Source organism: Sinocyclocheilus rhinocerous, unplaced genomic scaffold (assembly GCF_001515625.1).
Source record: "Sinocyclocheilus rhinocerous isolate Xijiao unplaced genomic scaffold, SAMN03320098_v1.1 scaffold2134, whole genome shotgun sequence".
Classification (NCBI taxonomy): Eukaryota; Metazoa; Chordata; class Actinopteri; order Cypriniformes; family Cyprinidae; genus Sinocyclocheilus; species Sinocyclocheilus rhinocerous.
Genome location: NW_015652303.1, coordinates 418,681 through 431,965, shown reverse-complemented (window position 1 = coordinate 431,965; position 13,285 = coordinate 418,681). Strand labels below are relative to the sequence as shown.

General features: G+C 37.7%; 1 protein-coding gene across 1 annotated transcript in view; it reads left to right on the top strand.

Moving 5' to 3' along the window:
- Window positions 1–13,285, top strand: part of mxd4 (MAX dimerization protein 4) — a 29,107-nt gene that overhangs the window by 10,962 nt on the left and 4,860 nt on the right. Inside the window, exons 4-5 of the mRNA XM_016520575.1 lie at window positions 9,625–9,739; window positions 11,243–11,402. Coding sequence (XP_016376061.1) covers window positions 9,625–9,739; window positions 11,243–11,402 — 275 coding nt within the window. The remainder of the gene's footprint in view (window positions 1–9,624; window positions 9,740–11,242; window positions 11,403–13,285) is intronic.

The following is a 13,285-nucleotide window of genomic DNA, read 5'->3' as shown; positions in this document are numbered from 1 at the left end:
GGCGCACGACTCGCCGTCGCTTTGTTTCACACACACGCAGCGAGAGAGGGAGAGAGAGAAATGACGCGCTACCTATGCGCTCTACATGTAAACGATATTCTTTGTTGTATTTTGCGGTCAAATTAACGGAGTTCCTTTGGAATTCTTCCGCTTTTAAGAACTACCGCTTTCTCCGGTAGTGGGCGGGACTAGTGCGCAAACGGCAATCTCATTGGCTGGTGCTCACCTATTATTGTTCCTGTTTTGATTTCAGCAAATCAGTTCGAGCGAACGCTGACAACGTGATTAATATTCATGAATCCAGTAGCTCATTAATCCTTAGTGCGTTTTAAATTTAAATCCTTATTAGTAGAATTCGTATCATTATTATCTTATCAGTATTTTTGTTAGTTTTTTCCCAATTTTTTTACAGAAACACTGAATGACCAAAAAGCACCACCACCAGTCAGTTCAGTTAAAATGACTAATATGCATTCATACATGGTTATCAAGTTTAAATTCTAATTACTAAAGTTCTATCATTAAATAATACTTGATTATCATATTATAATGCTTGACTGGCTGATTTAACAAGTTAAGAGTGTACTTTCAGATTTTTAAAAACTGTACAATTTTACAAACATTTTCATGTATAGTCGTGGTCAGAATTGTTGGTACCCTTGGTAAATATGATCAAAAAAGGCTGTGAAAATAAATCTGCATTGTTAATCCTATTGATCTTTTATTTTAAAAAATGTACAAAAATATAACCTTTCGTTAAAGAATAAGAATTTAAAATGGGGGGGAATCTCATTATGAAATAAATGCTTTTCTCTAATACATGTTGGCCACAATTAATGGTACCCTTTTATTCAATACTTTTTGCATCAACCTTTTGCCAAGATAACAGCTCTGAGTCTTTACCTATAATGCCTAATGAGTTTGGAGAACATCTGACAAGAGATCAGAGACCATTCCTTCATCCAGAATCACTCCAGACCCTTCAGATTTCCAGCTGCATGTTGGTGCTTCTCCTCTTCAGTTCACCCACTCATTTTCTATAGGGTTCAGGTCAGAGGACTGTGCTCAGTGAGCTCAGTGACCCATTTTTGTTTTGATTTGGATGTTTGTTTTTGGATCATTGTCCTGTAGATACGGTCCATACGGTCCATTATAAGATTTCTAGCATGGACAGTCAGTTTTAAATTTTTTATCTGTTGCTATTTGATAGAATCCACGATGCCATGCATCTAAACAAGATGTCCAGGACCTCCGGCAGAAAAATACACCAACATTAAAGATCCAGCAGTATATTTCATTGTACACATGGGGTACTTTTTTACTCCTGTGTGCACCAAAGCCATCTTGAGTGTTTGCTGCTAAAAAGCAAATTTTTAGTTTTATCTGACCATAGAACCCAGTCCTGTTTGAAGTTCCAGTAGTGTCTGGCAAATGAATATGCTGGAGTTTGTTTTTGGATGAGAGCATTTTGTTTTCTTGATTTTTTTTCTTGAAAGCCTCCCAAACAACGTCTGGTGTAGGTGCTGTTTGACAATTTTTTATAGGCTATCTGACCCCAAGACTCAACTAATCTCTGCTATTCTGCAGCTGTGGTCCTTGGAGAGCCTTTAACCACTCAAACTCTCCTCCTCACTGTGCATTAGGACAATATAGACACAAGTCCTCTCTTCCAGGAAGGTTTGTAACATCTTTAGTTGATTGGAAATTCTTAATTATTGCCCTGATGGTGGAAATGGGAGTTTTCAATACTCTAGCTCTTTTCTGAAAGCCACTTTCTATTTTGTGAAGCTCAACAACCTTGTTCTGCACATCAGAACTATATTCTTTGATTTTACTCATTGTGATGGATGATTAAGGGAATTTGGCCTTTGTTTTCCCTCATTTTTATATTCCTGTGAAACAGGAAGCAATGGCTGGATAATTTGCCCGTGACGTCTCGCCCATCTATTGGTCTGATTACACACGAGGTTCAGAGCCGGTCACACTGAAGGGCGTTCCCGAAGCGTCCTCCGACGCAGCATCTCGTTCCCTCGAGGAACCATGGTTACATAAGTAACCTGAGACGGTTTTACTCATTGTGATGGATGATTAAGGGAATTTGGCCTTTGTTTTCCCTCATTTTTATATTCCTGTGAAACAGGAAGCAATGGCTGGATAATTTCATGTTCATAATCACCCTGGTGAGCTACAAATTACAAATATGAATGGGAATATACTTCAGAGATATTTTACTCATAAGAATTTCTAAGGGTAATATTAATTGTGGCCAACATGTATTAGAGAAAAACATTTATTTCATAATGAGATTCTCCCCCATTTTAAATTCTTATTTTTTAATGAAAGGTTTAATGAACTTTTTTGACACAGACTTTTCTAATTCAGAGTGCTATGGAAAGTCAAATTAACACAAGTAACAAATTAGTAATTTAGCAATTAGTCATTTAAAATTTTATTTAGTAACAAATTAATAATTAAAACCTTATTAGTGATTAGTAATAAACACAAAGTAGACTTCCTCCTTTCAGTTTGAAAGGTTTTCAAATTTATATTTGTGCATGACAGAGAATGTTGAGGCTGTCTTACCATGAGATGTGAGTCAACCTTATTAGCATTTTAAGTAAAAACATTCTTTAGAATTCAGCTATGCCACACAGGTTTGGGAAAGTCATGCTTGGAAGTAGCCTAAACAAACATAATAATTATACTGTGAACAATAAACCCAAATAACTATGGAAGCATATAGGTAGCGAAATTCAATTTAAAATGCAATATGCAAAATGGCAATGCAATATTTAAAATGGCAACGCAATATTCAAAATGGCAATGTATTTCTGTATTTAAATTTACATTTTCCATTACCCATAGGTGCAAAGTGTAACATGTTCAAGCAGAAATGGTAGCAAAATGATCATTTAAATGCTATTTGTCCTAAATGCATTTAGACTAACAGTTAGAACACTTAGGAACACCTAACCCATATCAAATCAATTTGTGTTATACATTTTCTTTTTCATTTCGCAACTTATAAAGCGTTAAAATTTGTATGCAATTTACATATTAAGACTACTGTTGGAAATGGCAAATGTAAATTATATCTTTTAATTTTCATTTTCCTTTTGCAACAAACTTTGCAGGTATGGGTAATGGAAAATGTAAATTTAAATACAGAAATACAATGCCATTTTGAATATTGCGTTGCCATTTTGAATATTGCATTGCCATTTTGCATATTGCATTTTAAATTGAATTTTGCTACCTACAGTGGGGCAAAAAAGTATTTAGTCAGCCACCAATTGTGCAAGTTCTCCCACTTAAAAAGATGAGAGAGGCCTGTAATTTTCATCATAGGTATACCTCAACTATGAGAGACAAAATGAGAAAAAAAAATCCAGAAAATCACATTGTAGGATTTTTAAAGAATTAATTGGTAAATTCCTCGGTAAAATAAGTATTTGGTCACCTACAAACAAGCAAGATTTCCGGCTCTCACAGACCTGTAACTTCTTCTTTAAGAGGCTCCTCTGTCCTCCACTCGTTACCTGTATTAATGGCATCTGTTTGAACTCGTTATCAGTATAAAAGACACCTGTCCACAACCTCAAACAGTCACACTCCAAACTCCACCATGGCCAAGACCAAAGAGCTGTCAAAGGACACCAGAAACAAAATTGTAGACCTGCACCAGGCTGGGAAGACTGAATCTGCAATAGGTAAGCAGCTTGGTGTGAAGAAATCAACTGTGGGAGCAATTATAGGAAATGGAAGACATACAAGACCACTGATAATCTCCCTCGATCTGGGGCTCCACGCAAGATCTCACCCCGTGGGGTCAAAATGATCACAAGAACTGTGAGCAAAAATCCCAGAACCACACGGGGGGACCTAGTGAATGACCTGCAGAGAGCTGGGACCAAAGTAACAAAGGCTACCATCAGTAACACACTGCGCCGCCAGGGACTCAAATCCTGCAGTGCCAGACGTGTCCCCCTGCTTAAGCCAGTACATGTCCAGGCCCGTCTGAAGTTTGCTAGAGAGCATTTGGATGATCCAGAAGAGGATTGGGAGAATGTCATATGGTCAGATGAAACCAAAATAGAACTTTTTGGTAAAAACTCAACTTGTCGTGTTTGGAGGAGAAAGAATGCTGAGTTGCATCCAAAGAACACCATACCTACTGTGAAGCATGGGGGTGGAAACATCATGCTTTGGGGCTGTTTTTCTGCAAAGGGACCAGGACGACTGATCCGTGTAAACGAAAGAATGAATGGGGCCATGTATCGTGAGATTTTGAGTGAAAACCTCCTTCCATCAGCAAGGGCATTGAAGATGAAACGTGGCTGGGTCTTTCAGCATGACAATGATCCCAAACACACCGCCCGGGCAACGAAGGAGTGGCTTCGTAAGAAGCATTTCAAGGTCCTGGAGTGGCCTAGCCAGTCTCCAGATCTCAACCCCATAGAAAATCTTTGGAGGGAGTTGAAAATCCGTGTTGCTCAGCGACAGCCCCAAAACATTACTGCTCTAGAGGAGATCTGCATGGAGGAATGGGCCAAAATACCAGCAACAGTGTGTGAAAACCTTGTGAAGACTTACAGAAAACGTTTGACCTCTGTCATTGCCAACAAAGGGTATATAACAAAGTATTGAGATGAAATTTTGTTATTGACCAAATACTTATTTTCCACCATAATTTGCAAATAAATTCTTTAAAAATCCTACAATGTGATTTTCTGGATTTTTTTTTTCTCATTTTGTCTCTCATAGTTGAGGTATACCTATGATGAAAATTACAGGCCTCTCTCATCTTTTTAAGTGGGAGAACTTGCACAATTGGTGGCTGACTAAATACTTTTTTCCCCCACTGTATATGCTTCCATAAATAACTACATCTGAATTCAAAATGATCAAAATTATTTTTTAGAAAACTATTATTTGTGCATGGTATTAAAACAACATTAAACATTACATTAAACAACCATGAAAGTCAAGCAATTAATTTATACATTCATTGTGAATCAGCTGTTCTGTACATCACACCTTTAAAATGATTGAAATACAGCATGTGGAATTAAAATAACTTGCAAAATCATTCATTATAGTTCACTACAGACCTGCTTTCCGATCACTGATCTCTATATATTATTGATGTATAGATGATATTGTCTATATTATATATCAGATCAAATCAACACTCCTTTCAACATCACAAATCAGCAACTTATGTACCATCTAGAATTCTTAGTAATGCTTATTAGGTCATTTATGTGCTAAGAACTCATAATTACAATATTTCTGGCTCGTGAATGAATCACAACACCTTAGTGAGTTAAAACATCTTAATAACAGAAGGAAACAGGGCCTCTGACATGCAGCCCATTTCAGAGTGTTCCATGAAAACATGATCTCTGGTCATATCCTCTGTGTTTGGAAAATGTGTCTGTTTGTTTGTTTTCTTCTGATGCTTTTGGCATTTTATGTCAAGCATGCAATATTACATTTAATCAGCAATACTTGCCACTCAAGCAAATACATGGTAGAATCATTTTTGGCAGCAGTCACTGCTGTCAGTGTCTTTTGGTGAATCACAAAGAGATCTTGCTTGCATTTTTGGCAACATTTCTCAAGCTTTATCAAGTTTCATGGGGATTGTTTTGTTAACTGCAGTTTTTTTTAAGATAATGTTCAGTTGGATTAAGATCTGTGGGGCCACTCAGACATTTTAACCTTTCTTGTTTTAAGTCAGTCCAGCTTTGTTTTGTTCTGCCTTTGCTGATGCTCTAGGTTATCAAAAGTATAAAGTATCTTCCAAGTTAAAGTGCCCTTCCTCAATTGTTGGCACCCATCGTGAATTTCAAAGAAATTATGCACATAATAATTCTAATATGTTCCTTCATGACCGCAGTGCTGCTTTGCCAAGTGCATGTTTTAATGAGCGTTTTCCTTGTCGAATGAGACAAAGAAAGGCATCTGATACCCACAGTAAGATGTGGTTTTGACAGCTTCAGGGATCATATTGTGATTGGAGCATTGTATTGCACTGTTTGCAATTTATTAAAAAAAACACAAAAAAAACACTTATAACCTTTCAATGCCTTATTGACAGGACAAATCTCTGATTATCAGCCAATGTCAGAAAGCAACAGTTTTTGTCTCTTTTTAGCCTTTATTTAACAGACAATAGAGTAGCAATAGAAAGCAACAGAAGAGGAGAAAGGGAATGGGTTTGGGAAAGGACATCAAGGTGGGACTTGAACTTGAGATGCTCAAAGTGTTGTTGTGGAGTTCTGCCCACAAACCCATGACATATGTCAATATCAGCAAAGAAATGGAGGCAGGAAAACAAAATGTCTTTTAAAAACGTTTCCAAGCCACAGTTATGTTTATTTCTGAAATCATGTGTAAGATTACCTGTACATATCTGGACATCAATCAAGTTAATATGTGACTTCAAGACTGTTTTGGGATGTGCCAATGGAGTTGAATACATTATTATTTTCTATTTTTTATTATTGGTGTTTGCTAAGGCAAGCATCACTGCTTGACGGGTATAATATAAGAGGTAACACCATAGACACTAAAAGATACTATAGTTTTAATGAGAGTGTTTGATTTTTGATTTGAGGCTCGAAAAATCCAGTTTGTAGTTTTGTATGTGGGTTTCAGGGCGTGTTTTAGGATTCATTTTGCTTTGGGAAACTGGTGATGATGTGCTGCTGGCGTCATGACTGAAGAACATGCCCATTTCTTGCCCATCTGTTACTCAAAGAGGGAGACTGAAGACACCCTCCACACTCTTCATGTCTGCTCTTTCCTTTTTTCTGCCTCATCCTTTTCTTGAGTTGCTTCACTCTTCTGACTCGTCAGGAGCTTGAGAAGGAGGTGCAATAGCTGGGTATAGCATGGTTTTTAAATGCTCAGTATTTGAAAGCAAGTCTTTAGCTAGTTTACCAGCAACTTGTCAGTGGAAGACTCGTTTAATTATACTGTGCAATGATACCCTATCAAAAAAGGCATTAACATGTAAGTCTACACATGGATGTGCAAAACTGTGTATTTTAATAATTAATTAGTTAGTGGATTGTCTGAAGCTCAGACACATATCTTGGGGAGCATTAACACAGGACACATTCCTCTATGCAAAAAACACCAGGATGTAGTGCAGCAGAATGATCTCCGACATGGTCTGAGAAATTAAACAGTTCTCTGCTGGAATCTCTGCTGGAATGGTCAGCAAAAATCTGTTAACACAGCAATCCAGTTCACTGAAGATGTGCCTGAACCTGCAACTTTACTGTATGTGTTTATAGTGGAATTCATGCTGTGCCTGTTCTTCGCAGGATACCCAGCATTCCTGTGTTTTCACAGATCTGCAGGTAGAACTTTGTACAGTTGTACACTAACTGATTATGCATCTAGTAAAATTAGTTTAGCCCACAGGAATTTCTTTGTGAATTTTCAGCCATGTAAACCTCAAGTTTAAGTCAATTGCATTTATTTGTTATTGTTTTGACTGAATTGACCCCAACCGAGTCTAGTTTCTTCCAAAGTTGATTTCTTGTCCTACCTAACATCTTGGGGAATTTTTCCTTGCCACAGTCAAATTATGCTTTCTCAGTGGGGGTTTTAAGGCCCCATGTTCTGTAAAGCTGCTTTGGAACATTATGTATTATGAATACTGCCATACAAATAAAAGTGACTTGACTGTTTGACCCAGAAATCAGATCACTGCACTTTTGGTGAGATCAGATTTTCAGGAGTTGAAACCTTACGGGCAATTTCAACAAGTATTTGCATGAAAAGTCTTGCTACATTATTGATTGAAATTATACATGTGCACTATTGCTGTGAAAAGCAGCGAAGGACCAGAAAGAGAAGCTCGAGCACACTGTCCTGTTATTTTAGCTCATGTTAATCATTCACAGAGTTATGATGATGTGACACCTGGCCTATTTCAAATAGCCTCTGTGCTAGTAGGTACTGTATTATAATTTACTCTCCAGGCTTTCTTTAAATGCTGTTAAAATTTTATTTTGATCAGTACAACAGTATGGTTGCAAATAAGACTGGACCCAATCTGTTGGTTGTAGCAGCTTATGTGGTACCAGTTGATTGAATAAAACTGATTGAGATGAACCACAAAAAGTATCAAAACAAGTTAACTTGGCAAGTTCATCAATTTTAACACAAAGCTTTTACCTTGAGTTACTTCCATCACAGTATTTTAAGAAATGTGGCCAACAAAAGTTGGGCAAATAATATTGCCTTTATTTTAAATAAATGTAATTTTTTTTTTACATTTTACTTTTTAGTTACATAGTTGTGAACTTCATTAATTTTTGTTCCACAAACAGTGCAAGGCTCTTTAAGATCGCTTTGACAATGAAGAGGAGGCACAGTAAAAACAAATAAGTGTAACTTTGTTAGGTGTGCTTGTGTCAAGGCCATTGTAGAGTCATTCATGAGGCTTCACAGGTTAGGTATAGCTCAAAAAGTCCACAGAGATAGAGATACATTTACATCCACTTCCATTTCACTTTTGTAAGCAAGTAACGATTTGTTGCAGATGAAGATGTTTTTGTGCTTTTGAGAACTGGCTATAAAGTTGTGTGTGGATATTCACATGAGAGTCAGTCATATACAGTATGAAAATTTTTCTGTCTTTTGAGAGGTGTAAAAGGACTGGCTTTGCCCACACCAGCTAAGCACACTACAGTCAGTGGTCTCTTTCTCCAAAAAGGGTCACTTCCTCCAGATTAGAGCCCCAGTCTGCCTGAGTCGCCTCATTCTGATGGACTCTGGCAAAGTCTATTTCTGGAAAGTCAGTTTGTTCTGCAACCGCCTTGGTAACTCGATCTACAGATATTTTTATCTACTTTACGTTGGAAAGATGGAAAAGTCTTACCATATCAATAACATGTCAAATCACAGATAAAAATTAAGAACAATTAATATAATTTATTTTCTTCTTTAGCATAAATTAATCAATAAAAAAAAAAAAGCTGATGCTTTCCAGAAAAGCTGTTGCCTCTTTTAGATGAAACGTGGGACTTCCTTTACTACAGCCACTATGTTGAGCTGCAGTTAGTTCCAGTCCTCAAATTTAACTAAGGTCTAAGATTGCTGATATAGAGTAGAACAGCATTAAGACTTCTCACTGTTTGTGTCGATCCACTTGTTTTGACAAGCCATGAATTTGCTTTACATCTATATGGTAGTATTAATTACAAAATATACAAAAGATTAATTTTGCACATGATATTAATAGACCAATGGTTTGTTTCACTTTTGGTTTGGTGTGAAAGGGCCTTTATACTGAACGATTTTGTCCCCCTCAATTCTGTTTTCTATGCCCCTGTCAATATAAATGTATTACGTGACATATCCTTAGTATCTGCAGAGTCTTTTTTGTAGAGTTTTGGTGATTTTTTTTTTTTTTTAAATCAATCATAGGACCAGTCCTCTTACATAAAGCTGCAATCACATCTCATTAATCTAGTTCCTCAGTCATGCCTGCATGGCTTCAAACCAGCAGCCTTTTTGTTAGCAGCCCACAGCAGCATACTGAAAGTTCTGAATTTATCCCAGGGTAATACTTCACTCCAACCTGTTCTTTATTTATTGCAGACGTGCCAAACTGCGATTGTACCTGGAACAGTTGAAACAGCTTGTGCCTTTGGGTCCTGATAGCACCCGTCACACCACACTGAGCCTGCTCAAACGCGCCAAAATGCACATCAAGGTACAAACAAATCAGCATCTTTCTGACAGTATCTCTGTTTGCAAAGCAGTAAAGAGGTTAGAGCAGCTTAAAGCAGTTACAGTGAGAAGGGAAGTTAATCAGGAACTGTCTACAGGAAGTTTATGTCACTCTCCATGTTGCAACTCAATGACCCACAGTTACTGACATGATTGAGATGGTAATTTACTCCAGCTTAAAATCATTGAATCATTGCAGCATTATATGAGGCAATTGCTGAATTAAGATTCACATTGATATTTTTGTGTGGTACTATGAAGAAAATATTTTAGTGTGATACAACTGTCCTGATATCATCAGGGGAAAAAACTTATTAAAAGAATGAAATTCTAGAAAATAAACCGTTTTATTGCTTATTATTTAAAAACAACTCATCTGCCAAATCAAAGTTATGTAGTGCGACCAACATAGATGCCAACGTAGATGCCTCATTAGCTACTGTTTCTATGGGCTGCTATACATAAGCCGTCCGCCATCTTGGAACGGTCAACTTGACGTCATTCACCATAGTAATCACTGAATATTCGAAAGATGCCACAATCCTGCACAGAACGGCTCAATGGCTCTGTGCGAACCTACCGTATGGTGAATGACGTCAAGTTGACCGTTCCAAGATGGCGGCCGCGTCTATGCTCCTGGAGCAGTCGAATGGGGCATCTATACATGCATAAGCATGAAGGGAAAAAAGCAAAACAGCAGAACAGAAAATGATACCATAGAGAGGTGCCCTGCAGACCCTCATGAATTTGTGTTAAGGTCAAAATCTCTCTTAAAATATAAGAAAATTTCACCTTTTTAAGACAAGGGAAGCTAAGTTTAGGTTGTAAAATGCTATGTGGTGTGACTTCCCAAAAACAAAATGATATTTATGAATGAATAATTCATGATATTTGTAAAATAAATAAATAAAAATAAAAATGACTTGAAATAAGATCTCTTTTTTAACATACTAATTAAGTTGTGTACAGTAACATGTTTTCAAGGTTACTTTTTATTTGGGTACACCACATAACATCTTGAAAGTCATTAAACTGAAACTTACTTTTCTTGAAAGTACTTTTTTTTTTTTTTTAAACAAAAAACAAGAGCTTTCTTTTCTTTATCATGGACACTTTTTATGTCACTGACTGATTTATCTCTGTCTAATTAAAATGGGTGTAAGCCTCAGTGGAATGGAAAGTGTTCAACAAACTGTCACTTAAAGTGTGTGAAAGAGACAAGACAAAGAAAATCCAGTACCATGTGTCTGCTGACCATTTTGTTTCTTTCCTGTTTGATACACTGTATTTCAGCTCAACCTGCCTGGTTTCCTGTCATGCAGCATAGATCTGTCTTTCTGTTAATGTGATTGTTTCCCTTTTTTAGCTCACAAAACTGTGGATTTCTTGCATTGTGCATGCTCTAGGCAATGATAGATGATACATGTCATGCAGTGTGGTGTTTCTGTGCTCTGTGGTTTGATCAGTGGAAACTTATGCTCTGCAGAAGCTGGAGGAACAGGACAGGAAGGCTCTAAACATGAAGGAGCAACTGCAGAGAGAACATCGCTACCTCAAACGGCGCCTGGAGCAGCTCTCTGTACAGGGCTTAGAGCGCATTCGCACTGACAGCATGGGCTCCACCATCTCCACTGACTCTGAGCAAGGTACAGCACAGCTGAAATAATCTTATATGCTGATATTCACTTACATCCAATAAAACCTTAAAAAAAACTAAATTAAACAATATACTTTCAACAATTATACATGCTACACACATACTGTATAAACCATGTACTACATAGACTGTATGACCATAGTTGATTGCAGACCAATCGCTTAATTGCTTAATTGCTATATATATATATATTAGGGGTAGAACGGTTCGCGGAAAAAAATCGAACGGTTCTCCACACACGGTTCGGCACGCATTAGGACCGCGGTTCAACTTAAATCTGACAACGCATCTGTAATATGGTTTGCTATAAATAACACGTAAAACAAACAGGGTTCGGCTAATATATGTTTCTGTTGATGGATGAGCATTCAGGGATCCATGGACATTACAACAACAGCGATGAGAAAAAAACGTGGACAAACCATTCACTGGCAATCAATGCGAATGCCGTATGCTTGAATATGAGTATTTATTCCGTCATCACCCGGGTGCTGATAGTGCGCGCGAACAGGTGAGACCTGAACAGCACACGTTGATATCTGTGTTTAAGCTAAACTCGTTTAAGCTTTGCCAGTTTAAACATTTAAGAGCCAGAGGACGCGAGCTCGTGCGCAGTGAGAAGATTTGTGCGTGCACTCATCCGAAGCGCGCAAACCCGCGCCTCAGAACGCGAGCAAATATTAAGCTTTCTTTTGAATATTGTGTTTAAATGGACAAATTCACACAAAAATTATGTCAAAATGCCCGTCTTGGTAAGTATCCTATAGCAGACATAGCCGGCTGAACGTACTGTATCAGTGCACTGGATCAGTGCATTCTTTTAAAGTGACAGCACTTTCTTAATATTAATCAAACAGCAACAACAAAGAAATCACTCACTGCTCTTGATTGAATAGCTTTTGTAACTTTAATAAAGATTAATCTTTCATTTATACAGTCAAATATGCAATGCTGTTTTACATTTCATTACTTTATTCAATTTCTGTACCTAAAAACTAATGTTAGACCTACCTAGAAAAAACCTGAAAATCACTGTTTATTTTATTTGTGCTGTTGCTTGTAGTTAGATAGTTTATTTGAAACAACCAGGACTCTTCCTAGAGCTGGCCGCCTGGCCAAACTGAGCAATTGATGGAGAAGAGCTTTGGTGTGGTGACCAAGAAACTTATGATCATTCTAGTTGAGCTCCATGATCATATGCGTCTGATGAACCTCAATTCTAAGCATCATGTTGGAAGGAAACCAGCTCTGCTCATCACCTGCAGAGTACCATCCCAAAAGTAAAGTGTGCTGGTAGCAGCCTCATGCTGTGGGGCTGTTTTTTCAGCAGCAGGGACTGAGGGACTCATCAGAGTTGAAGAAAAGCTCAGTGCACCAAAATATTGAAATAGTCTTAATGAAAACCCAGTTCAGAGCATTCAGAACCTCAGACTGGGCAGAAGGTTCACCTTCCAACAGGACAATGAACCTAAACACACAGCTAGAGTGGCTTATAGACAACTCTGTGAATGTCCTTGAGTGGCCCAGCTGGCTGTTTTTCAGCGGCAGGGACTGAGGGACTCATCAGAGTTGAAGAAAAGCTCAGTGCACCAAAATATTGAAATAGTCTTAATGAAAACCCAGTTCAGAGCATTCAGAACCTCAGACTGGGCAGAAGGTTCACCTTCCAACAGGACAATGAACCTAAACACACAGCTAGAGTGGCTTATAGACAACTCTGTGAATGTCCTTGAGTGGCCCAGCTAGAGCCTGGGCTCGAACCCAATACTTTGAATACTTTCGCAATATTATATATATATATATATATATATATATACACAGTGTTGGGAAGTATTCTTTGGAAATGTAATAGGTTACAGATTACAAGTTACC